The sequence below is a fragment of the Quercus robur genome, chromosome 12, assembly GCF_932294415.1.
Source record: "Quercus robur chromosome 12, dhQueRobu3.1, whole genome shotgun sequence".
Classification (NCBI taxonomy): Eukaryota; Viridiplantae; Streptophyta; class Magnoliopsida; order Fagales; family Fagaceae; genus Quercus; species Quercus robur.
The window spans coordinates 3,723,832-3,750,691 of NC_065545.1; the positions used below are offsets into that span (position 1 = coordinate 3,723,832).

At 33.7% G+C, this 26,860-nt stretch overlaps 1 protein-coding gene and 2 long non-coding RNA genes across 7 annotated transcripts in view; 2 read left to right on the top strand and 1 right to left on the bottom strand.

Annotated features, from left to right (window-relative positions):
* The window catches only part of LOC126710399 (uncharacterized), a 29,813-nt gene extending 20,056 nt beyond the window's left edge, over positions 1-9,757 (top strand). The window contains exon 5 of the long non-coding RNA XR_007649653.1: positions 9,186-9,757. This is a non-coding gene — a long non-coding RNA (uncharacterized LOC126710399). The remainder of the gene's footprint in view (positions 1-9,185) is intronic.
* Positions 1-26,860, bottom strand: part of LOC126710398 (MADS-box transcription factor 23-like) — a 32,348-nt gene that overhangs the window by 4,394 nt on the left and 1,094 nt on the right. For all 5 annotated transcript variants that reach the window (XM_050410831.1, XM_050410830.1, XM_050410833.1 and 2 more), the window contains exons 2-3: positions 10,822-10,897; positions 3,949-4,010 (exon numbers count right to left, since the gene is read on the bottom strand). In XM_050410831.1, coding sequence (XP_050266788.1) covers positions 3,949-4,010; positions 10,822-10,897 — 138 coding nt within the window. The remainder of the gene's footprint in view (positions 1-3,948; positions 4,011-10,821; positions 10,898-26,860) is intronic.
* On the top strand, positions 10,896-13,783 carry LOC126710400 (uncharacterized). Its single transcript, XR_007649656.1, has 2 exons — positions 10,896-12,362; positions 12,594-13,783. It is a non-coding gene; the product is annotated as an uncharacterized LOC126710400 (long non-coding RNA).

Consider the following 26,860-nt stretch of genomic DNA (forward strand, 5'->3'; position numbering starts at 1 on the left):
GTTGTTACTGTGCTTCAATGGTTGAAGAGCAGCATGCTTGACAAGGCAAGCCAAAAATCTGCACTTCCTGCACACAAAAGTGACGGAAGCAATTTTTGCGAGCTGATTATGCAATGAATTGTATGAAAGATTCTATTCATTGAAGCAAAGAGGGAATCATGTGGAGGAGCATTTCGGAGTTCAATAACTTTTTTGACATTTAGCTAAAACAACGGCCAACCAAGATTAGCAGCTAGCTATATTTAAATCTTTTCTTGGGGGCGTCTCATAAATCCCCCTCTATTTGGAATCCTATCTTGGAGAAGATTAATCGGAGGTTAGCCGGGTGGAAGAAGTTGTATTTGTCAAAAGGCGGAAGATTGACGCTGCTCAAGAGTACGCTTTCCAGCCTTCTTACTTACTATTTATCTCTCTTCACCATTCCGTCGCATGTGGCTAATAAAATTGAGAAGATTCAGAGGGACTTCCTGTGGGGGGACTCGAAGGTTCATTTGGTGGGGTGGGATAAGGTGTGTGCTCCTAAGGTTAATGGTGGCTTGGGTATCAGGAAACTAACTACCTTTAATAAAGCTTTACTTGGAAAGTGGTTATGGCGGTTTGGGGTTGAGGAGACTCGTCTATGGAGGAGGGTTGTAGCATTGAAGTTTGGGGAAGAGCAGGGGGGTTGGTCTTCCAAGTTGGGTAGGGGTGTTCATGGGTGTGGGTTATGGAGAAGTATTCGAAAAGGTTGGGAGGTTTTTAGCAAGTTTACCCGGTTTGAGATAGGGGTGGGGGATAGAGTGAAGTTTTGGACAGATCAGTGGTGTGGGGATTCTCCACTCCATCTTTCCTTCCCGGTTGTGTATGGGATTGTTTCTAATAGAGAGGCTTCTGTGGCCTCGTCTCTCGAAAGATTGGGGACCGAGGCTCGTAGAAGTTGGAAGGTTCCTTTTCTTAGGGATCCTAATGATTGGGAGTTGGGAGAGGTGGATGATTTTCTCCATACCTTGGATTCTTGTTTACCTCACTCCGAGCAAGAAGACCGCATGGTTTGGAAATTGTCGAAGAAGGGGGATTTCAACATTCGCTCCTTTTACGACAAGCTTCGAAGCCCCTTTCCTTTTACTTTTCCTTGGAAAGGTATTTGGAAGGTTAAGGCCCCTACGCACGTCTCTTTCTTTGTTTGGACGGCTGCTTGGGAGAAGATTCTTACAGGGGACACTTTGCGGTGTAGAGGCTTTGAGCTGGTTGATTGGTGTATTATGCGTCGTTGCAATGGGGAGACGGTGAATCATTTGCTTATCCATTGTGAAAAAGCTTATAAGTTGTGGAGCTTGATTTTCAGATCTTTTGGGATTTCTTGGGTCTTGCCTAGATCGGTTGCAGAAATGCTCTTCAGTTGGTGGAACTGGTTTGGAAAGCACTCTTCTAGCATTTGGAATTTAGCTCCGTTGTGCCTTATGTGGTGTATTTGGAGGGAGCAGAACTGGCGAACTTTTGAGGACAGGGACAAATCCGATGACCAGTTGCTCGCTTATTTTTGTGGTTCTCTTTTTGATTGGTCTAGGGCTTGGGGACTCACCTCTAGTGATTCCCTCCCTTTGTTCCTTTGTTCTCTCCTTTGTATTTAGTTCTTTGTTGCTTTCTGCTTGTTTTCTAGTTCTCTTTTCTTTTTCTGTTTGTTTCTCTCTCTGTATTGTCTGTTTTGCCTCTGTTTTCAGGAGGTAGTTTTCTTCATATACTTCTTTATTACTTATCAAAAAAAAATATTTAAATCTTTTCCAAGGAAATCTTTGCAACAAAGGATTTTTTTTTTTTGGAATAATTAACATCATAGGTTTGGTTATTTACTTGATGTGTGAAGCAAAAGACTGAAAGAGAGAATTTATTCTAATTTAGTTTTATTTATTTTTGGACATCAATTTTATTTTTTTATCAGGCCCTAGTATTTAATTAGGTTAATTGGTATTTTATTTATACTTATCAAAAAAAAGTTATTTATTTATTTATTTGAAGTAGAGGGTATTTTTGTCATTTAATAAGTTGGGTTTCCTACGCCAATTAGAATTAGGGTGTAGTATTCCTATATAAGCATGCTATGTACTCCTATCAAATGGGGATGATTTTGATGAATGAAAGTTGCTTTTAGATTTTTTGGTCTAGTGTGAACTCTAGCCAACCCTAGGTGCTGACTTCTATTGGTTTATCTTGCTTGGTGCTAACTCCTAAGTTCCTATCATTATTTCCTATCTTTTAATTTTATTGTCAATCGTTTGGGTTGTCTTACGTCAATACACCCCTTTGCAACAAGCTAAACTTTCAAGCGGTCAATTGATCTATTAGGTAAATAATTTATATATACACCATCAACAGCAGATCCATCACTTCTTCCTCTAATATGGATAACCCTTCTGCTTGCCTTCCTCAATTGACACCGCTTACTTTACCAACCACAAATCTATTGACACCCTTTACGGGTAAAGGCGATGGCATTCTTCCTCATGAGTAGAGACACAAGGCGATGGTACTCTTCCTCATGAGTAGAGACTACTCTGGTGGCTGAAGTAGATGTACAAGATTGTGAGATATTTTCTAATTCCTAGAAAATATTTGGTGTGGGGACCCCGAATCATCCCCATGGAGTGAGTTTGTGGAAGTCTATTAGTTGTGGTTGGCCTTCTTTTGTTCGTCACATCCAGTTTAAGGTTGGGATTGGTTTTATTGTTAGATGCTGGTAGGACATCTGGTGTGGGGACACCCCTTTGAGTTTGAGCTATCCAGAACTATATACTATTAGTTGAAATAAGGAGGCCTATGTGGCTGATGTGATGAAGTTCCCAAATGGTGTTCTTTTTTGGGACTTAATTTTTGTAAGAGCCCCCCAAGATCGGGAATTGGAATCTTACTACAATTTCATGGCTAGAATCTATGGGATCCCTTTGAGAGGAGTTGGGGACGATAAGATTTGTTGGAAACATGCTATGGGAAGAGGTTTTGCAATTCGTTCTTATTATCAAGTTCAGAAAAAATGTATTGATTAGTCTTTCCCTTGGAAGACTCTTTGGAAGCCTAAGGTCCCTTCCAAAGTTGCTTTTTTGTCTGGATAGCAGCTTTGGGGAATATTCTGACTATTGATAATTTTCGGAAACGGAAGATTTTGATTTTGAATTGCTGTTGTATGTGTAAAAGGAATGGGGAATCAGTAGACCACCTCCTTATCCATTGCCCCTTTACTTTTGATTTGTGGTCTATGGTGTTTACTTTGTTTGGCATTCAGTGGGTTATGCCGAAGATGGTGGAGTTGTTGGCTTGCTAATAGGGAAAGTTTGGGCGACATTGGAATAGTGCTATTTGGATGGCTGTCCCTCACTGTTTGATGTGGTGCATTTGGCGGGAGAGGAATAACCGGCATTTTGAGGACTTGGAGAAATCAGTTTCAGATCTCAAACTTTCCTTTTTCAAGACTCTACTGGACTGGGTTGCAGTGTTAGATTGTCATTCTTTCTCTTCTTTTCATGATTATTTTTTTATTTATTTATTTTTCAGTTCATGGGTTTATGGACTTTTGTACTTTTCACTCCTGATTTGTTTCTTTGTCCCTGATGTATACTCCCTGTATACTCAGGTGACTATTCTTCTCTTTATGATATAACTTGTGCCCTTCAGCATAAAAAGTTTATGCGAAGTATAAGATGGAGAATGAAAAGGCGTCATGATAGATCTCAAAAAAAGATTTCAATGCAAATGTCCTCACTTGTTTTTTCAATTGAAAATGAAAATGGTGGACTTGTATATTTCTAAATAGGGTCAAACACTAGGATGATGGCATCATGTTTACAAGTGTCAGATACATTAAATCTCAATAACGCAAAACTATGTATAAAGGACTTTTTGATTAAGAATTTCTCGCCTTGTTTCTGCATTAATATGTATTATAATAAATTCATGTGTTCGGGAAAAGGATTGTACCGATGGTTTTCTTGCAAGTTTTGCAATTGTTGCCTTAACATTGCTGCCTCCCTTTGCCAAAACTAGCAAGTAAAAAAAGGAAGATTTGATTAATATGACTGTACTATAATAAATAGTTATTTGTTCAAATATTACCATAAAAGCATATCTGAATGAATAGAAATAAATAAATCTTCATAGTAACTCTAGAATTAGCAATGCATTTAGAGAATGAATTTAATAAGCATGTTATATTACCATTCACTACATGATTGTAGCAGCTTTATATACAAATACGTAGTATGTGTGTGTGTGTGTGTGAGAGAGAGAGAGAGAGAGAGAGAGAGTGTGTGTATATATGTATGCTTATTTATCTACATATATTTATTTGATTCTGCATGTCTTTTTGTATAAGTATGCTTCTGTTATTATGCATGCACAACACATATACACAAAAATTTGTGGCTTTATTTATGTATTAAATTAGGATGCTTGATATCAGACTTTTGGGATCTTGGAAATGTTAACTTGTTTTTATTAATATAGTTGTGGGATGTGGTGCTAGTTCCATAAGCTAGATGATAAATTTATTTTTAGGTCCTTGGATTGATTGTCATTCTCTCAATGGGGGCAATTATATTTAACTTTTGGTGTGGTTGCTACTTATCAAAAAAAAAAAAAAAACTTTTGGTGTGGTTGCTTTGTCATTGAATCCCTGGAACGGTAATGAGAAGGAATTGGGAACTAGGTTGTAGGTGAGATTCTGGCTAGCAGCTAAGATGGTTCTGTAGGACTGATTTGAAGGGTGGTTCAATGGCTATCGGTTAAGGGAAAATATGCATGGTTGCAGGGTTTTGATAGGGTAAGGAGAAGGACTTGATTATTAAATTCTGAATTTGGGGACGCAAAGAGAGGAGAAAAGAGAAATTTGTGGCTGTTTAGTACCCAGAAACAATACTAGCCAATGCAGAAGAGGAGAGAATGAAGATAGAGAGAGAAAACTATAAGCAGACACCGTTCAATAACAAAATACTCGTACTTCAAATCTGAATTTCTTAAGAGAAGCATAGATATACTGGCACACTAGGACTAGGGATCCTAATTTAACCAGTATACAAAACACTTAATACAACCCTATAAAACATGTTTAAATATATTAGGAATACTAGAAACTCTAGATCAAACAGAATCAAGAAAATAACCCTAGAATAAAGTTATGCTTTGGAATTTTATTAAATCCATTTGTGGCACAATTTTTTTAAAAACGTTCATCGTACTGTAGCAATACTGTTCATGGGACTGTAGGTATGGTTCTGTTCATGACACTGTAAGAGTTACTTTGAAGTATTGTTTGTGTTAGTACAGCTAGAATTTTAAAGGTTATTTTACTAGTTTTTTATTTTATTTTATTAAATTTAAATTAAAGTTGATGTGTATAGTTATGATTAGATTTAACTAGGGGCTATATTTATAGTTAATATGCCTTTGAGGTTTAATCCTCTTAAGGATAGAGGTTATGATAGCTTTGTGAAATGGCCATTCGTAATCAATAATGGTGCCTTTGGCTTGTTAGTTCCTTAAATAATTCTAGGGTTTTGCTTATTTCAGCACCCTAAAGAGGTCTCTCTGTAAGAAACTTTGATTTTGAATTTATTGAAGTAAATCCCTGTGCCATTGCCCATGCATGTAAATATCTTAAGCTACCAAATCCAAAAATCAGTCGAAAGATGGCAAGTTCTCTCTTTGGACTCTAAGATATCCATCTATTTTTGATAAATAAGCAAACTTTATTAAAAATATGAACACCACCCGGCACACAAGAAAAGACATTTCCTACACATTCTTTTTTGATTTTATTCCATTCCATTTTGTTTGTCCACTATTTCATTTTGAAATGTACCAAAATATTGTCCACTTATAAAAGTCAACTGTCACTTTTTTCATAGCTTTCCTAGTTTACCTGTACTTCATTTGAAAAATCAATTATCATTTTCTATTTGTTTTTTCAAATTTGAATTAAAGAGGGTGATTTGGAAACTTCTTACTTTTATCTCAAAAGCAATGCATTAAATAATGTCTCCTTAAAAATATTTTCAAAATGGAAAAAAATTTTGGATTTGAGGGAGCATTTTCCTTTTGATATGGTACACAGCATATATTGTGCAGCTATGTCTTAATATGAAAAGAGTTCAGACCTATATCCTAATAATTCACTAAACTGCAAAAGAAGACTTCCTTAGGTTTGTATGAGCAAGGTGGAGGTTGAGGTCATGGGTTTAAGATCCACTGGGTGCATGTGTAATTACCGATTGAAAAAAAGAGCTAATATCTGTGCCTGCTTAGTTATATTTTGTTATTAATATTTATGTAGCTCTTTAATTGTAATTAGATGTTAATTGCTGGAAAACTCTAATGACATCATGATTTGTACTGGAATTCAAGATAAGTATTTGAATTGGAGGCATATTATTGGTGATAGGAATCCAGATATAAATGTTGGTAGGAAATGTTTGCTTCCCCAACGAAACGAAGAAAAGAAAGAAAATGATTGCAGTTGTGAATCATTCTAGTGTGCACACACTTAAACTTTGGTAGGAATGACCTCCGATAGTTTAGAAATTCATGTTCTTGCCAACCCTAGTTCCACTTCCTTTTGGACTTCAATAATCCCTGTTATGCACTGCTTAAATGGAAGGAAAATTTTAAAGAAAGTGATGATCCTTCTGAGAAAGTTTTGGTACTTCCCTTAGGCTGTCTCTTACCAGTGACTACAGTTTGAGCCTTATTCAGAGCTACATGCTTCCACTGAAACACCTATTTTGCTCCTTTTCTTCATCAAGAAGGAACTCAGTTTCAGAAGCAATTGAAACGGGAAGCAGATTTATACATTTTGGGATTAACTTCCATGCATATGGGAAGTGAATAATTTGACTGTTTGTTTCAGCCGTGTATTCTACTCCCTTAGTTTTTGAACTTGGGAGGTTACCCATATGTCTTGCTACTTCACTCTCATAATTCTCTTTTGTAGTTGTTCCTGAAATTGTGATATTCTTGCTCTACTGATCTGTCAAGATCTGTCAAGACAAACGAACTATCTTTTAATGGAATTATTTTGAAATACTGATGCAGCTATCAGGAGCTTCTTCATGTCAAATGTAGTGGTTTTTAGGCTGCTTTTCCTTCTGCAATTGTGAATATTAGCACCCTAGATCATGGCTTCAGCTAATGCAAACGATACTCTGACCTAGGTTACAAAAAATTGACTTCTTTTGGGCTGACTACTCTGTCCATTATGTTCCTATTATCCTAAATGGTTCTTACATGCTTATCCTTGAAGAAATGTGACAAATGAAAAGGGAAAAGTAAAGGGGAGAGATAAGTTCCTAACAGATTTCTGTCTGAACTGAGAGCAAACTCATTTTGATGTGAGTTCTCCACAATTATGGTTTCACCTATCATTTCATGTAGAAGACCTAGATATCACATTATTTATTATATCCTTGGATATCCTGTGTTACTGTAGTTTATCTTTCTTGAACCAACATAAAATTTATTTGGGTTTCTAAAGACTTTATTGCTCAAGGAAAGGGTGATATTAGCTCAATAAATTGGAAAGTACACATGACAGGGAAATGTTTATTTGAGACAATCAATCAGTGGTATCCTGTTGAGATCATTTTTTCTGGTTGAATAGCAGGAGCTTTTGAGGGATGCTAGAGAAATAAATGGATATAAACGGATATGCATAAGCATGGACCTGGCATACTAAAAGGAAAGATTTAATTACTCTTGATATCTTACATGGCATCTCATCTTTTAAGATTCTTGAGCAAAGAGACTTTCGTAGGATTTACAAAGTTTATACTTTATGGAGTGAAAGCTGTTTGGTACTTTGAATTTGCAGTATATTTCCTTCTTCCTTCCTCATGTACTTTTCCTGTTATGTTTTGACAGAAAATCTATATACTTCTGTAAGCAATATGTATGTTTCTAGATATTGTCATAGTTAATGAATAGGTGGGGCACACCAATGTATAGACTTCAGTAAGCAATATATCTACGTTTCTGTCAGGTGAGTAGCAGTGGATGATTTTATTTTAAAAATCATGAGTCAATACTTCTGATTGGTGACATGTTTCCTGAATTTTGGAGAAACGCCTATTTGGTGATAATATCTAAAGCTGGAGGTTGGTGGTGTTTCACTCCATACTTTTGTTTAAAATCAGAGCTGGACTTTCTACAACTGTAGTTTATTTTCATCGTTCAGTATTGAAACTTGTATTTCTCTGAACAACATTAGCAAGTGGTCTGTCTCATTATGCAACCTCTCCTGTTTAGTATGTTATTCCATCAACTATGTTTGTTTAGTTTAATATGTACATCTATATTTTCTTTCATATTTTTTACTAAGGATGCATTTTCGTTGAAGTTCTAAATGATAATGTACAAGGGGCCTAAATGAAGATCTAATTTGACAATGACTGAACTGAGAGTGAAATTCATCAGTTGGTCCGTATAAGAAAACCAAAAGGGATGACATGATGGAACCTTACTTTCTTGAAATACTCCGAGATATCTCTTTTCAACTTTGCCATAAGTTTCAGATGAATAGAGATGGAGGCAAGCAATAGTAACAAAGCAGGGGATCTTTATTTCCTCTTTGAATTTGTCTACTATCTTAATTTTGGAAGTGGGGTGTAAGGAACCCAGTTAGGGTTAGGGTTGCTGAGATGATTCAAGTAGCTTATTGGTAAGAAATGCTAGGGTTTGGGTGTTTAGGGTCACCTAGGATTTTGGGTATGTAGTGTTTTCAAGAGGGTTCCTGATGATGTGGATGTTAGGGTCTTTGGGAAGGATTTTGGTATGTGAGAGATTTTGTATGAATGATTGATGATTGCATGGGATGTGACTTATTTTGAGGGAGTCACCACCTCCAAGAAAATCAGAGTGAGCAAAAGAATGAGACTACTTCAAGGGAGTCCACCTCCAAGAGAAATAGAAAGAATAGAGAGAATTAACAAGAAACAAATGCAACAATTGGATTCTTCTTCATTATCATTAGTGATGATTACATTGTCCTATTTAATACTACTAATGCCTTACTCTCATTGGTTACACATGGCTTATACCTATTGGATCATTAATTGGGCATGTGCTTTTAAGAATATACACGTGTTCAATGTGTTACGTGTGCATTAACTGTAACTAATTGTTACCATTTTCTTTAACAATCCAAGCATGTGATTCAATTATGACAGAGCTCATGTCTGGCTAGTCAAGGCTTCCCCACGTGCATGACAGTTAGTAGGAGCTTCCCACAAGATTTGGGAACCAATGGACAAGCACGTGCTGATCTGCATTTCAAGGCAGAACTAGACTGCCGATGGGAGCAGTCTGTTTCCCGATGTCAGTCCATTTTTGCTATGGAGTTTTTACTCATTTCAGCTTTTCTGGAGTTCCTAACATGGGGTTAAGAGTGTAATTCCTAGAGTCAGACATGTGGATTAGGTAGCTTCTGAATGTGTCGCCAAAAAGAAGCCACTGTCACTTGTTTAAGAAGTGGCTGAATCTATTGATAGATCAATATCTATGCAACTTTGCTAGTTGAATTCTATTACTAGAAGGTAATGCTGGTGGTCTCCAGTCTGCAATCCATTCTTAAAACTTGTGCAAGACAGCTAGAGTCTCCTTTACTCCATTGTTTTCTGTATGCCACTGTTTTGTTCCATGCCCAACTATCATGTTTCTTGGTTTATCTACCATACTGTTTTCATTTATATAGTGTGAATTGTCCTATGGACCTATCTATTTTCCATTTTTTCCAGCATACTTGGTTATACATATCTAAAATGTTTCTTGCTGCCTAGTACAGAAATGAATTATCTGAAAGATTTTTATTTTTATATTATTTTTTTGTCAATATCAAAGATTCATGATATTCTATATGAATTAGTGGTAACTCCGCCTGTGTCTAATGTCATATCTTTGCACAGCTGGTCCCAAGCCCAGATGAAGGAGGAGGGTTATTGTAGGTAGAATGTCAACAAAAGATTATCTCAATTCTGATCATACCTTATGAACATGGATCCTATTATGGATAAGGCTATGTTTTTACATGCTTATGACATTGTATTGACTAGATGTTTCAGTAGCTACTGGGGTATATTAAGTGCTTGGTCTAAGTCTGTTTGGAGAGCCTGGTAGTAGATGTATATTTGACTTCTAGATGCATCTAGAGTGAATTTGATGCTAAGCATTCTTAAGAAAACTTGCACATAGGGTTCTTGATGTTGATAACAATGAAAAGAACTAAACGTTTTAGCTAATATTGTGGTGTGTTTGTTTTGGACTTTATTTTTTTCCCCAAAGCTGAGATAGGGTTCAATTGTAATAAGCTTGACAATGAGTTCTTTTTTCTTTTTCCCCTCTGAAAGATATCATACACAGTTTTTTGTATAACCAATAAATAATGGGTTATAAGTTGATTGCTGCACATTTCTGTAGCTTGTTTTATTCTGTTTTCTTTAAGAAATCCTAGGTTTGTACACTGTATATTCTTCATTTACTCTCTGTATTTTCAAAACTTCTTTATTTCAATTAACCTCATTAAGAAAGGGATAAATTTTGTTTATAATGGTTCTAGTAATTCCAAGCTCTAGATAGCAAATAATATATTATCCTGAGGCTGATGACAGCATTGATACTGATTATATCAGCAGTAACACTGATTCCAAACTCTAGATTCTTTTCTACCATATTGATTAGAGTGTCAGCAATGCTACAAAGTATGGTGACAAGCAATTTGTAAAATTTGCTGTATTTAAAGTATACAAATGTATTAGAACGTAATCTGTATCCCTTAAATTTAAATTCATAGGGAAAAAAAATGAATACCTTGACTTCTGAGGTTGGGTTCCCTGGTTGAAGTTCCTCTTTTGTTTTGTTGTACCTTTCAATTACTGACTTCATGCTGGTAAAGCAGATTCCAATTGTATCAGACATGGCAGGTTTGTAACATATTTTTACAAAATGGTTGTTGCACATTTTCAAGAATCACACACACACAATCTATAACTTTATCCTGCTCAATAGATGAAATTTAACTCTTTTTGCTCTGAAGTGTGTGGTTAAATTAGGTTGAATAACATCTTACAAGGAAATTCAGCTACAAGCAGGGACATGTAATTGAGGCAGAAACCTGAGATGAGTCTTCTTCTATATGCTTCACTCATTTTTTGGACAGTTGAATCTAGATATGCCTAAGGCTTATTGTTGTTTATATATTGGCCTAAATTTTAGATGTGATTCATTTTGCAGAAATAAAATATAATCTGAGAACTGCACTGGTTTAATTTTAGTATGGTTCACCACATTTTTAGTTATCTGCCTGCTCTCCCATCTTAAATTAGCCGTCTCATGATTCTATAATTTCCCTAGGAATTAAAGAAAACAAATCAAAGTAACTGATTAAAGTGATTCTTAAAAAAATCTTTGTATCACCCTGTGTATTGCATGTAGATGCTGTTTAATGCAATTTGTAATGAAAGGTTCAATTCCATGATCAATAAAAAGAAATTCAGACAATTTTTGCATCAATGAGAAAGTTTCCACTCTGGTGCTATACCAACACTCTTAAAAATTCTAGCATTGTGTATATCTTGCACATGCTTTTAGTGTGGGATGGTGGTTATTCTTACAATCATGCGCCAATTAGAGTAAAGCTAGATATCTGTGTCACTGTTTTGTTCTCTACAAAAATATGGGGAATAGGGTTGTTAAAAATGTACTTTGAAAGTTTGTAATCTAATTGTGTAAAGGTTGAGCTTGAGTTAGGTGGGTGGATGCACCGCAGTTTAGAGTGCATGCATGAAAAGTAGCTCAACGTAATCAAGAAAAATTTCATCATTGGTAAACGAAGGAAATGTCTTAAAGCCAGATTGTTTTCTGTTAGAAATCTGCTGCTGATATCTGGTTGGTCTAATTTTATGACACTATCTAAAGAATTCAAACTTTCTATAATGAAGGATTGATTACAGGAAAATACATAGATACGAAAATGCATCTTATGGACAAGTCAAGATCTGAAAATACATAGTTATGAAAATGCATCTTATGGACAAGTCAAGATCTGTCCTATAGGAGAATACATAGTTATGATTGTCACACCTTTCCTAATGGAACAGCTTCCACTAGTGTGTTAATCTATTTCCTGTCAAGAGTTTGACCCATTCATATTTGTACATGTGAGACAGCCAAATTATGAAAATCCTTGGTGGAGATCCATTTTGGGATGCAAGGATTGATTACAGGCTGTCTTCGCCAAGTATAGAGTCTACAGAGCTAATTCTCCCAGAGATAACTGTTGTGAAGTTCCATTTGTATGAGTGCTTGGGAACATATATGAGAAAATTGGAGAAATTTTCTGCCGCCCACAGGTGATTGACATTTATACCAGTTGTTGATGCAAATTTTACTCTCTTAAATATTTGTGTGCTTGACCAGTATCAGGTAGGCTTCAGTTATGTTTTTGTCACTGCCCATGTCAGATCTGTTAGCAGGACTAGATTCAATGCAAATTTAACTCTCTTAAATATTTGTGTGCTTGACCAGGATCAGGTAGGCTTCAGTTATGTTTTTGTCACTGACCATGTCAGATATGTTAGCAGGACTAGATTCATGTAGCTGATCCAAAAATATCCAGGATGTGGGTAGGATGATTATAGTGGCAATGATGTGGAAGGAACATTTTTTGGATATGCTTCAAATTGTCATGCAGTAACAATGACGACTGCAATAAAGAAGATATTTTATGGCCAAGTACGTCATTTATGCTGGCATTCAGCTGGAGAGCTTGGTACTATTCTTACGCATTATTCCTTATCTATTACTGTAGAAACATCCCGACAATATCTACATTGGTTCCACTGGAGCTTGTATGATTGAAGTGGATTGTTTATAATGATTTGCACCATGAATAGCAATGAAATATCAAGGTTTCATTTTGTCATTCACCTGACCTAAGGGATCTGACTTTCACTGGCCCTTTGTTCCTTGTGGTTAGCAAAGTCACTGTTCTAGTTCAGAGAACCCAAATCTGAGAGGCATTTCTTCTAGATGGAGTCAATACCCTTAGAAGTAAGGATTGTTCTCTACCATAGCCATCCTAGGATTATTCAATACAATGTGATAGCAGGGGGGTAAGAAAACTTTGTTTAATGGAATTAAGTATAATCTAGGTCCTATGGATCTAACCATCTGATCTGATACCCTCAGGTCAGCTGCCTTAAGGATGGGCTTTGTCTGTCATCTCATTCTTGGATTGCTCAAAAATCATTCTTGTTTTTTGTCTGTTTGAATTGAGGATTTGGGCCGTGCAGATTTGGATTTGAGGGTCTAAATCTAATTACTTTGTTTGGATAGTTTGATAGGGTTAGTACTTGGATTTAGGCCAAATACATCAGGGATTCTGAAACCGATAGGGTTAGTACTTGGATTTAGGCCGAATACATCAGGGATTCTGAAACCCAAAATCCTCAAATTTGACATAACATCCAGCCCTTGAGAATTTTTGAAATCCTTAACCACATTTTAAAATGACCAAAACATCCCCAAAACCAAAGATGACCAAGATATCCCCGAATGTAAAAAATAACTAGAATATCCCCAAAACTTAGGAAATGGCCGAAAGGCCCAGAAACTTTAAATGACAAATACCCTTAAATCTCTAAAATAATCAAAATACCTATTAAAACTTCCAAAACGACCCAAAAAGTCTTGAAAGCTCCAAAGTGATTGAAATACTCTGAATACTCAATACCTTCAAAAGAGTAAAATACTCCCAAACGTCCAAAATGATCATAATACTCTCAAACCTCCAAAATGATATAAAAATACCTGATATCCTCCAAAATGAGAAAAAATATCCCCAAAGCCTCAAAAATGTTTGAAATGCCCCCAAAAGATTCAACATGACCAAAGTACCCCTAAACCTTTAAAATAACCAAAATACTCCCTCAAAACCTTCAAACAACTAAAAAACACCCAAAAACTTATTAAATGATAGAATATCCGCCTAAACCTCCAAAATGACCCCCTAAGCCTCCAAAATGATTGAAATACCCTTGAAATCTCTAAAATGACCAAAATATTTCTAAACCTCTAAATTGGCCAAAATACCCCATGAAACCTCAAAAATGATCTAAATACCCTTGAAAGCTCCAAAATGAATGAAATACTTCGTAACGTCTTGAACAATTACATTTCCAAAATGACCTAAATGCTTCCTAAACCTCCAAAATAACCTTCAAAATGACATAAAGATGCCTAAATCTCCAATAAGAGTTGTAACTGTTATCATGTTTTTCAAACATAAAAAATGAGGAAGAAATTAGATTAAATGATCACCAATGAAATAAATCAAAGGAAAATGAGAGGAGTAGATGAAGGTCACATCATATAGACTTTGAAGAAGGAAAACCAAACCAACCAAATATCTTAAACTCTCTATTAAAATAAATATGCCTTTGGAATAATGCAGTTTCATTTATTACACAAGAAACAATTGATATTTTTATGGAACCTTGTATTTTTTCTTTTCAAATTCAAGAACTCTGTTGAGAATGAGAATTAGCACAATTGATTAAGACTTTATGAAAAAATAGTTATAAGTAGACAACAATCAAAATTGCAAATAAATCAAATTTATCAAAATGGCTGAATTGCCATTCAATTGTCCAAAAGTATAAAAATTAAATACTGTAGAAATAACATGATCCAACGTGATGAGTACATTATAAGTGACATGCTTGGGTAAATCTCTGTTTCTTGTGTAATTTTTTGTTATATTTTTCTTAGAACTTTATTGCATTCACAACAATGGAATTAGATTAGTGGACTCTTCGTTTAGACTTGGGGTTATTTTCAGTTTCACTTTTGGGCTTTTTATTAAACAGCTTATTATTCCAATAACATTCGAGTTACAATTATTGGTTTAATTGGGTTTTTTGAGATGGCAGCAAGGCTAAAGAAATTTGACGAGATGAATGTTTTCAGATATAGTGTTGTATCCATAGTATACTCCATACTTGGGCTACCTTTTTCCATTAATAAAGTTATGTTATTTTTTAAAAATAAATAAAAATTGTTTCATTTATGGTGCATGTCAAGAAACGTGCTTTGTTAAGAATTATAGCTTGACCAATCCATTTGGTTGCCCTATTTTTTATGCTGTTTTTGTGATTGTCTTATTTAAAGCACTAAAGGGTAATGTACACTTCACCAGTAACATTGTAATGATGAGGAAAAAGACCACTTTGGAACATACCTAGTGCGACTCAGTTGTCTCTAACATATTGGGTTCTAAGAAAAGTTGTAAAAGAAATGTCTAGTGCAGGATTGTGACTTTGGTTGGAAAGTTGCTATATGATTGGAATCTCTCATTCTCATAATCCATTTGTACCTAAAGTACTGGCTACACTCTTCGGCTGAAAGAAGGAATTAATACCTGTATCAAAACATTTTGATGAATTTGATAGAATTATTTTTGTTCTAAAAATTATTGATTGTAAAGTCAATGATAAGGGTTATGTATCAACTTTCTTGTGCTTGTTACCTCCTCCTTTGAGCACTTTATTGATACCATGCTGTACTATCTCTATTGACTTTGTAAAAGATGTTAGGATTTAGTAAGAATATATGCTTTCATCTTTAGAAAAGAAAGACTCTAGGAGACTGAATGTAAGATACTCAACATGAAAAAAGAAAAGAAAACGTTAATATTAGTGATACAACTAAGGTTGTCAAAATCAGAATCATATGATAGGATCGTGGAAGATAGGTGAGATCGTGGATCGTAAGATCAGATTCACAAGATCCTACATATTTTCAGATTTAAAGCAAAAAACACATTAATAATGATTTTTTATTATAATCTCGTAAATTGTGAATTTATTCATTAAAAAACAAAGATTGCATCATATGATGCAATTTGCAAGTCATATATCATTACGTTTATACTAATGAAACAAATATATTTAAGTTTTGACTAAATGTATCTAAAAAGTTCAATAAATGTTTAATTAGCAACCAAATACCAAAATATTTTCTAAGTTCTAAGTTTCAAGTTCAAAATCTAAAATAAGTTATCAATTACAAACTAGCTAACAAAAATATAAAATCCAAAAGCAAAATAAATATTAAGGTGAAGTGAACATTAGTTATTCCCATTCTAGGGTTCTTATAACGACCATTCTAATCATCATTATCCATTTCATCATTTATGTAGACATTGTATATTTGTATGCTAGAGTTGCAAAAAAGATCAAGATACAACTTCACATTCAACTATTCAAGTTATATCATTCAGCAACAATTGTAGAGCATGCTCAAAAAAATCAATCAATTAATATACAAATACAAGCATACTAATAAAATTATATATAAGAAAAACATTTTAGTAATATTAGAACACAAATTAGTATAATGATCAAACAAATTTAACAATATTATAATTTAAAAGTTTACAAAGCCAATATAAATTCTTCATTTAGAAATGATGAAGCATTTATTCATTTTGATTACAAGTGAACTAGAAACTAGGAAACATTTGCTTAGGTTAACATAATTATATATATATATATATATATATATATATATATATATATATAAAAGTCATACCATCACAACATAGAAAAATAAAAACCTAGTATTAGGGCATTTACATTAGGCTAGGTGAGGTTTTAGTCAAATTTGGTCTAAAAAGCTATTTTAACCAACTCAATGATAGATACTCTTATATCAAACTCAATAATCAACATCTAAAAAGCTTAATTTAATTTATTTATAACTCTCTCTCTCTCTCTCTGAAAGGAAAAAAAAAATCAAAAAAAAAAAAATCAAAACCCCTTTCTTCCTCGCAATAGCCACTGTACTCCTTTCTCTCTCTTCCTCCATCGAAAAAGGGTCCCCCATAGCTATCATCGTACAACTCAATCTCCGGACCACCATAGACAATGCGTCTTCCATAGTTAGCTTTGTAGTCCTCTTAATCTCCAAACCATCGTCAATTGTCATACTCCACCTGACCTACTCCGATCTATGGTTGATGATGACATGGTGATGGTGAACAAGAGAGGTATTATAGAGGGAGAGAGAGGAAAGATGTGAGAGAGAGTCGGAAAACAAATAAAAATTTTTTTTCTTTTAGTTGTTCATTGTTAAATATTTTTTGGCTAGTTTGTTTAGCCTGATATGGGGTGTTTTATCTTAATTATGTAATTTTTTTTTTGCTAAATGTAGCATCTAGCAAGTAGATGCGAATGCTCTTACATGAGTTATTGATTTAGCTTGCTCTTGACTCCCAAAAGTAAAATTATATATTTGTTACTTGTCGATTATGTAATGGTGGGAAAACATGACTTGTATTGAAAAATAATTGTGTGAATGTGAACAATTTAAATTAAGTGATACGTGAGTTTCAGTTAACTCAACTGGTAAAATCTTTGATGGTTGAATAAGAGATTTGAGGTTAAATTCTCGCCTATACCCAAAACTGATTGGTATCTTGATCTGATGATAAAGAGTTATTATCAAGAGTGGATGCCATAGGTTGTGAAACTCTCTAAAAAAAAAATTAAGTGACATGATGGTATTATTACTCATATTCGACACATGTCAGATTTAAGGATAAATACTATGTCTTTGGGTACCTTTTACTTGGATGTGTGAAGAAAAAAAAAAAAAAAAATCTTTAGTGATGGTATCCTCCTACATATAGGATCTACACGTGTCAAATTGGTCAAAAAGGGGACAATGCTCAAAATGGTGTTCTTCTTTCAAAGTTACATAGATATTGTAGAGTCACAATTTGGAGCCCAAGCCCAAGAGTTATGGGATCTTGGTCCAATAAGCCCAAAATAATGAATTTGTAGAGAATGAGTCAAAGAATTAGATTCTAGCGAATTGGATAACGATTAATATTGAGCTAAATGATAATTAAGTACAAATAAAACATATTGATGTCCATAGACTTTCGGTCCGAGGAGGCTAAATAATAGTATATTAATCACCGTTAGCTACTATGACAGTTTAAATTGCTATAGTGTTTTTCTCTCTCTCTTTTCTGCCCCCCATCTCATGGAGATCTCTCCCATTATATAGCCCTTCTTTGGCCATCTTGATCCTACATTTGTTAATCATCTGAGCTCTCACTTGAGTGTTCGTCCCATCAAACACCTCCCTTCAACCTTTTGTGAATTGTGGTAGCCAAGACAGTACTGTTCAGAGGTCCTCTTCACATAAATGCGGTCAGAAAAGTAGCTGCAATGCATTTAATGTGGTGGTAACAACTTTCCTTTAGATATTTTGCCTTTCCTTCCTCCCCGTATATTTATGTAGCACATTTCGGTTGCTAGGGCATTTCGAAGGGGCCCTCTAATTGCCAGAGTAATGCATCCGAGCTACACCCATCGCACCCGTGGAGGTGTTCCTCCTTGAAACATCCTTCTCGGGTTCCCTTTTTATGAGACCTTAATTGGGAGTTCCTTTAACAACCTTTATCCTCTTCTCGGACTTGTCAATTGTCTTGGGTGAAGCACAAATCCTAATACATGATTTTGGGCCCTTATCCCCACAGATATATTTTAACTTTCCTAAATGGAAAAAGTAGAACAACTTAGAAGGAAAATTTACAACCAATCCCTTCATGGAGTCTTAACATTGTGGTAAAATAACAACCATTATTAATAGGGTTCTCTTATATATCTATAAAGAAATAGGATTAGATCCTTTCTCATTGAATCTTCCAATTTCCTCCAATCGTTATTTAGATGCAAAACGTGTGACTGTGTGAGAATTAAAAATCAAATAAATATTAGCTAGCTCTTTGTTTTCTCCCTAAGTTGTAGCCTTTAGAGAGAGAGAGAGAGAGAGGGAGAGAGTGTGTCTGTGTTATTTCAAACATATTTAAGGTTTGGATTTTGTAAGAGAGCCTTGTGCTATCTTTGTAATCTCTTTATTTTCTTAGTGAATTTTTCTCTTCAATGCCGCTTGTGAATGTAGGTTTAAGTTGAACCATGTAATTGTTTATGTTCCCTATTTTACTGTGTTCTATTTTTCTTTTTCTATTTATATTTTGCATGAACCCACCATAATTATAGGAAATATAGCGTCAATTTGTGGCGTGTAAAGATGCATGCTTTGTTAGTAGAATAATGATTATTTAAGAACACTGAAAGGTAAGGAAGCTTTGTCAGCAATGTTATTAGATGAGAGAAAAAAAGATCTCTTGGAGTGGATAGAGTGCAATTTAGTTGTCTCTAGCAAATAATGTTCTAAGAGTGGTTGTAGAGGAAATGTCAGTCGTAGGATTGCAGGTTTAGGTATGTCAGTATATGACTAAGGGCACATTTGGTAGACTATAAAGGAAATTACCTAGAAATAGGAATATGTATTACAGGGAATACAAGATGCTGTAATGTAATATTTATTACTATTCATTTGTTTGGTGGTAACACAGTAATATAATCCTAAAAACAATGGAATGAAAACATTTTAAATCAAACTTAAGGTATATTTTAGGAAATATCTTACTAATATAATTATATTTCATAAAAAATAATATTTTTTAAATTTGAAAGAGAGATTAGTTATTTTTTTTTTATGATTTTTTTTTTTCATAATTGTTATATGCATATGAGAAGTTTGTTTATTTGGAAATATATTAACTTTAGAAATTAATACACCTACTAAGGAATAGCTATTACAACTCTTTTAGAGATAAATAATTATTCCTCATTTTAAAGAATAGCTATTCATAAGAAATAGATATTCTTTGTAATAAAAATGTAACCAAACTATTGAATAGCTAAACCATAAGAATAATTATTACATTACAGTGCTTATTACAGTCTACCAAATGTACCCTAAGTTTTCCACAAACCGTTTGTGCATGAAACAATAATTATACACCATTCGAATGAAAGAAGGTACACACACATTTGACCATTAGATGATATTGAGTTTTTCTTTAAAAAAATATTGGTTGTAAAGTTAATGATGAGGATCAAGATGTAATTTTGTTACTTTTTTTTCCTCATTCTTTTGGTTTTTTTTTTTTTTTTTGGTTGCAAATTCTATGTTGTATGGATCTAGAAGAGAGAATCTCTATTGATCATGTAAAAGATATTTTGAACTTTTAAGACATTCTCCCCTCTCCCCGTGTGTGTATGTTAAAAATATTTAGTATTCTAAAAAAAAAAAAAACTTTTAAGAAATTAATGGATGAACATTGGGCGAAAGGTCTTGTTCTTAGAGTTATAGCCAATGAAAAGGGTCTAATAGGAATAGTAATAAATTAAGATCAAAGTTTTGAACTAAAAAGAATTTATATTTTTTCCTTTTTAAAAAAAAAAAATAGGTAAGTTACATGTGCGCCCAATGGGTCTTGAATTCCTGGCCTCACTCTCCACCTAACACTTGCAATAGAAAAGGAGGAGTCAGTAGAGCGAGAGCTCATTAGCAATAAAGGTAAATGTCATTGGTAGTGGCTCTTGAACTAAAAAGGGTAAATGTCATTATTGCAAAAAAGAACACGAGGGCACAATGAATGTAACTGACTTAAAAGCGAAAAAGGCTAAAGAAAAGGACTCTTGATACTAATGATATAACTAATCTATTAGTATATTGATTGCTTTGGTGCTTTGTTTCTTGATTTGATTTTCCCATATCATTCGACTCTTAAAAGATATTGGTTTGGTACCTAATAATCAACTAATAATTGTGAATTTTGATTGAAAATAATATGACCTATAAGGTTGTGGGGATGGGAACTATGTGAACTAAGATGTGGAATGGTATTCTTAGGATTTACATTTGTCATGTACTCGATTGAATAATAACCTTTTGTCCATAGTTTTAAAAATTAGATTGGACTAGCTGGTTCAATTGGGTACTGAACCCCAATTGGGTTCAGTGGTCATCAAGGGAAAATTTTTGAATGACCTCTATTTGCTTCTGGAAAGCAAAATAGTTTGTGTTGCAATAGTATTGCAAATCCATATTTGATAATATTTGTTTGTGGAAAATGTTAATAGAGCATAAAAATGAGATTAACATGTCAAGAAACCAAATAAGGTTTGTTAGATGGTTAAAAAAATTGGAAAACAAGACTTTTGTGAATCTTGCGCTTGTGGTAAGTAGTGTAAAGTTAAGTTCAGCACAATGAAACTTAGGACTAAGGGCATATTGGATTATATCTATTCAAATCTTTAGCCTTCGTTTGGGAATCCATAAGAGAATGGAATGGAATGGAAAAAAAATAGTTATAAAGGAATGAAATGGAATGTATTTAAGTAAAGAAAATGAATGGAAAAGAAAGGAATAGAATGGAATTAAGTAACCTTATTTGGATGTTTTAAAATAAAGAAATGGAAATAAATGGAATGTAAGTAACTTTGTTTGGGAGTAACATAGAGGGAAAGTAATTGAATCATTTTATGACAATATTATTATTAGACCCATATTTTAAAATAAAATGCTGAATATGTAGGAGTATTTTGGGAATTTTAGTAAAAAATTTATTAAATCTAATTTCATTCCCTTAAATTCCTTCTAATTTGGGGGGAATGAAAATTTAAGATTTTAAGGGAATAGAGAGGAATGAGTGTTTCATTTTACCCATTCCATTCCCTCCCACTTAAACTCTCAAATAAGGTAATAAACTTTCTATTCTCTTCATTAAAACTCCTAAACAAGGGAAGATAAGAATATTCTAAAATTATTCTTTTCGTTCTTTTCCATTCTATTCCATTTCCTCCTCCCAAATAAGGGCTTAAGGTATTTCTCTTGTATATTCAAAGTGCGGTTATCGGTACTTTTTGGCGTTCATTGATGACTATTTAAGAAAAGTTTGAGTGTCTTGGTAAAGTTTCTGATGGTTGAATAAGAGATTTGAGATTCAATCTCCGCCTACATCAAAAACCGATTGATGTCTTGGTCTGATGATAAATAACTATTATCAGGAGCGGACGCCATAGGTTAAAACTCTCTAAAAAAAAGGGAAGAAGTTTGAGTGCATTTTCCTAAATATAAGAGTAATGTGTTTTGAAGGTTCTTAATTAGAAGCAGAATGGTAAAACATTTCAAGCATTTCAAAATCGAAAATGGTTTGGAATATTGTTCAGGTGAATCTAATAATTTTTGTGACAATGAAGGCATAGTGAGTCTTGATATTGTTAGAAGAATACCACAATAGAATGAGGTTGTAGGATGTATGAAGATAACTCTTTTGGAAAGAACTCCTTGTATGCATTCCAATGTCGGCTTGTCAAAAGATTTTTTTGGTTGAAGCAATTAATATGACCTACTATTTGGTGGATATGTCTTCATTAACCATAGCTATGGATTTTGTTCAGTTCTAGTTGGAATGGCCAAAAAATAATGTACTGGTATGCAAACTGGAATGAGAAACCCTTTCTTTCCACCTTGAGTTGAAATTCGGTCAATTCTAAATCTTTTAATTTGATTCTTATTATTTCATTGATGATGAGTAAATGTGAATATTAAACATGTCATTTAGTCATTCCGAGCCATTTCAGTCAATCTTGAAATGGTATGCTAGAATTGACCAATACCAAAATATTATATTTCAATAGACAAACTGGAAAGGAAACTAAAATCGAATTCACCAATATTTCCATTAATTGTCATTGAATGTAAGACTCATTTTAAGTATAGCCTAGTACTCCTATTGATTACTCTAGTTTTAGAGTACTTCATTGCTTTTAACATGATGGTAAACTCAAGCCAAGGGTAAAAATAAGTACTTATTTTTATACTTGGAATCGAGAGTAAAAGATTTAGGTTATGGTGTACATATCCAAACTTCCTAGGAACAATTATTAATAGAGATGTGAAATTCAATGAATCTACTATTTTTTTATCAATGAAAAAGAGATCATCGAGACCTTAAAAGACTATGGTGTTAGTAAGCAGGTGAAACTTGAAGTTAAAGTTTCATATAAAGTTCATGAAAGAACTACAGTTTAACATATTCCAGATAAGGTGTAGGAATATAAAGATGAGATAGTATTGCTACTAGTAGGGAGAGGAGATAGACTAGGCCATCGTGGAGATATAGCTCTTAAAGATTTGGTAGTTTTTGCTTTGGCTATCGCTAAGAATATTAAGGATCAAGAATTTTCTAATTATGACATTGTCTCTGGTAAGGATTTGCTTAGTGGATTGTCACTATAAGTGAGGAGTTTGAATCTCTTCACAAGAAGATTGTTGATTGTAAATGGGTCTTCAAGAAAAAGGAAGTAACTCCAAGTATTGAATCAAATTCAAGACACTATTGGTTGCCAAGGACTATTGTCAAAGAGAAGGTAAAGACTTCAACAAAGCGTTCTCTCATGTTGTGAAACATAGCTCTATTAATGTGTTGTTTGCTATGGTTCTTTTGCTTGACTTAGAGCTACTTTCCTTAGTTGTAAGCCAATCATTGGTATATGCCAAGGGTGTAGCTTATCCCATACTATTTAGTACTTCTATTTTGATTTTATGCAAACTTTTTTACCAACCACCCCCCTCCCCCCAACCCAAAAAAAAAAAAATCTAGAAATTATTGATTTTCCCATCAGAAGGGTAACAGCTTTCATCTTTCAATTGTTAGCTCAAGCATTAATAAGCTTAAGCTAAGAGCTGATCTTGGACTTTTTTTAATCATGTCAGTTAAAGTTGAGGCCACGTAATATGATTCCATTTATTTTTAGTTTTTATAAACACAAGAAGGAATCTAGCGGAATCATCAAATATTATCAAGTTTATAAGTGATTTGAAACCACCATCCTTTCAAATTTCAGTTTCATTATAAGTTTTACTAAAGTGATTTGAAACCATAATCTTTTCAAATTTCAATTTCATTATGGGTTTTACTAGTTTTTATAAATACAAGAAGGCATCTAGCATAATCATCAATCATTATCAAGTCTATAAGTGATTTGAAACCACCATCCCTTCAAATTTCAATTTTTTTATGGGTTTTACTAAAGTGATTTGAAACTACAATCTTTTCAAATTTCAATTTCATTATGAGTTTTACTAAAGTATGCCTTTAAGGCATACATTAATAAACCATTTTAAAAAGCTTTTTTTACTTTTTTTTTTTTTTTTTTTTTTTTTTTTTTTTTAAATTCAGTAATTTGTAAACTGGTAGTGGTCCGTTTAAAACGTTTGAATAGAAGTGAGAAAGTAACTTAATTTTGTTTTAAAATTTACAGCATCACACCGAGGCACAGGGATAATACCTTACCCATCATTGTAGAAACTGATGAACCTTTTAAACACATTTACCCAAAAATTCCTCGACATCCAAAGTATTTAACATAATCAAATGCAGACCAAAACAGAATAATAAATAATCAATGTTTCAAACTTGTCCTATTATCCTAGATATACTTATCTATCGCCACTTCATTCGATTGACATTTCTTAAGTAGTGGTAATCATGTTTAACGGTTTTAATAGATCATCACTTTGGGTTCACGCAAAAGACTTTTTTGGCTAGCTATAGAAGATTTATTTACAACTTTTGATAAAGTGTTATAAAAAGTAAGACGACGACACTATAAGGATATAGATGTTAGATCCTAAACCTGTCAATATCAGCTCCAAATATCTAAGGGTTGGCCCTATATATATAATTTAGAACTCGAGCATGCATGCATGATTATTGGATGGAATTCTTTTAGGTAGATATACACCGTGGTCTAAAAACAATCCTATCGCTTCATCCACGCAGCCAATGAGCCAAAGATACATGCACTTGATTCGTTTCATTGATACATGATTATTGGATGGACTTCTTTTAGTTGCTTACAAGTTTTGTCAACTTTCATTAACTTCACTGAAGCAACCTTAACCTTCCTTCCAAACTTTGCCCATCTCTTCAACTTTTTAGGTAGCTATACTGGATACTTACTACTTTTCTAAAAGGTTATATTAATCATCCTTTGATAAACTACCACTCTCAAAAGGAACGTATTGGAGGCTTTGATCTAATCCACCACACTACCCGCTCAAAGGGAAATGCCTTCATTGTCTAAAGGTGGCAGAGAATATTGCCTAATCTACTGTTTGAAAGGAATCCATATTGCCTATAATATTATTTATAAAATCGATTAGAAAGAAGATTATTCTGTTTTAGTTTTGCTTTATGGAAATCATTAAAAAAAGAAAAAGAAAAAGTAACAAACTAGTTATAGAATAAGCTCTATTTCAAATGATGCTAGCTTATTCTTTATAGAATTAGGTAAATGGTGAGGTTATGAGTTTAATATCTACCAGATATATGTATATTTTATCAATAGAAAGAAAAAAAATAAATCATATAGATACAATTTTTATAATTTTTTTGTTAGTAAATTAATTTATTAGTTTGCACATGTATTTTATCACTCAAAGGAAATTAAGTAAAAAGTTAAAAACCCTAAATTTAAAACAAGAAAAATAAGAAAAAGAAAGAAAATTTTAAAATCCTAAATTAGCAAGCATTTCCATCACAATTCCAACTGCTCAAACATTAACCGTTTATATCTCTAATTAAACTCAATACCTAATAAAAGGGAAAAGGAAAAGCATCTTGTACATGCATGCAAAGTATCATTCACGTTCGTGGGCTAGACTAACTACAAAGCAATTCACTTAACAATCCGTGAATTAATCCAGAAGAATGCAATTACTTAGAGTACCGATAAGTACGAATTTCGACACATATGGCCTCTATCCAGACTCCAATCCTCCACCAGTCCATTGTACTGCTACCATTTTCGTCGTTTCTCCAACCTTACCAGTCACCAATGATCATCACCGTTCGGCAAACCTATGTTGGTACCTTCAACTGCTTCTCCTATGAAGTGATCAATACACGGGCATATATATAATCCATGCCATTACCACCACTTGCCATGTCTTACATTGTATGTTAACCCTATCATCATCATCATCATTCATCATTTTCTTACCACTTGCCGCCAAGTGAAACCACTTAAATGCTCACTAAGCTCTCACAAGGTTGAGCCACCAAAGAGAACATATTTATCAACTTTGAACAATGAAACGAAGTTGATTTTTTTGTCCCTTATCAAAATATTAACAAAGTTGTCAACTTTGCATTAGTTGACAACTAGCATAAATGTTAACCCGATTCCTAATAAATCAAAATAACATTTGTATAATATTGACCATTCTAAAGGCTTTAAAAAAATGGAATTCATAGTCACTTGGATGATTTCCAATATTTTCGAGAAAATTTACGAATATCATGCAACAATTAAATACAAGGATTTCATAATATCTATGAGAGTATTCTTATTGATAAGTAGTTGCGTGCTGCTGGCAAAGCAAAAGTAGTACTGATTTTCTTTTGATATCTTCTAACAAAAGAAAACCACATTCCTTTAGAGCTCAAATTTGAGCTTATACTTGAAGGTAAAGAGCATCAATGCACCACTCTAAGTAGCATAACTGGCATGACTAAGCCATAATTGATCCATTTTAGACACACTTCTAATGAAGTTCCTTGTTCACGAAATTCCAAACCGTAGGTCACCACACACTGTAGCACTCCTCAACTTATATTACCCGAACACTTGCAATGAAGTTCCTTGTTCCTCTTGTTGCTCTAACCCAACATCTCTCTTGATCTAAGTCGTAGAGCATACCATACATTTTTCCAATTATGACACTTAATGAATCGGTCATGCAATTGAAGTTTGTGGCTTTTCCATGCGAACATAAGCATTTGATTTTTTCTACATTACTATACCCCCCAAAAAGCTCTCCTAATTATCTAATAAAGCTATTGATGTGATAAAGAATTCCTAGAGATTGGACCCGTCTATCTCAATGAACAAAAAAGTAAATGACCATGTTGCAT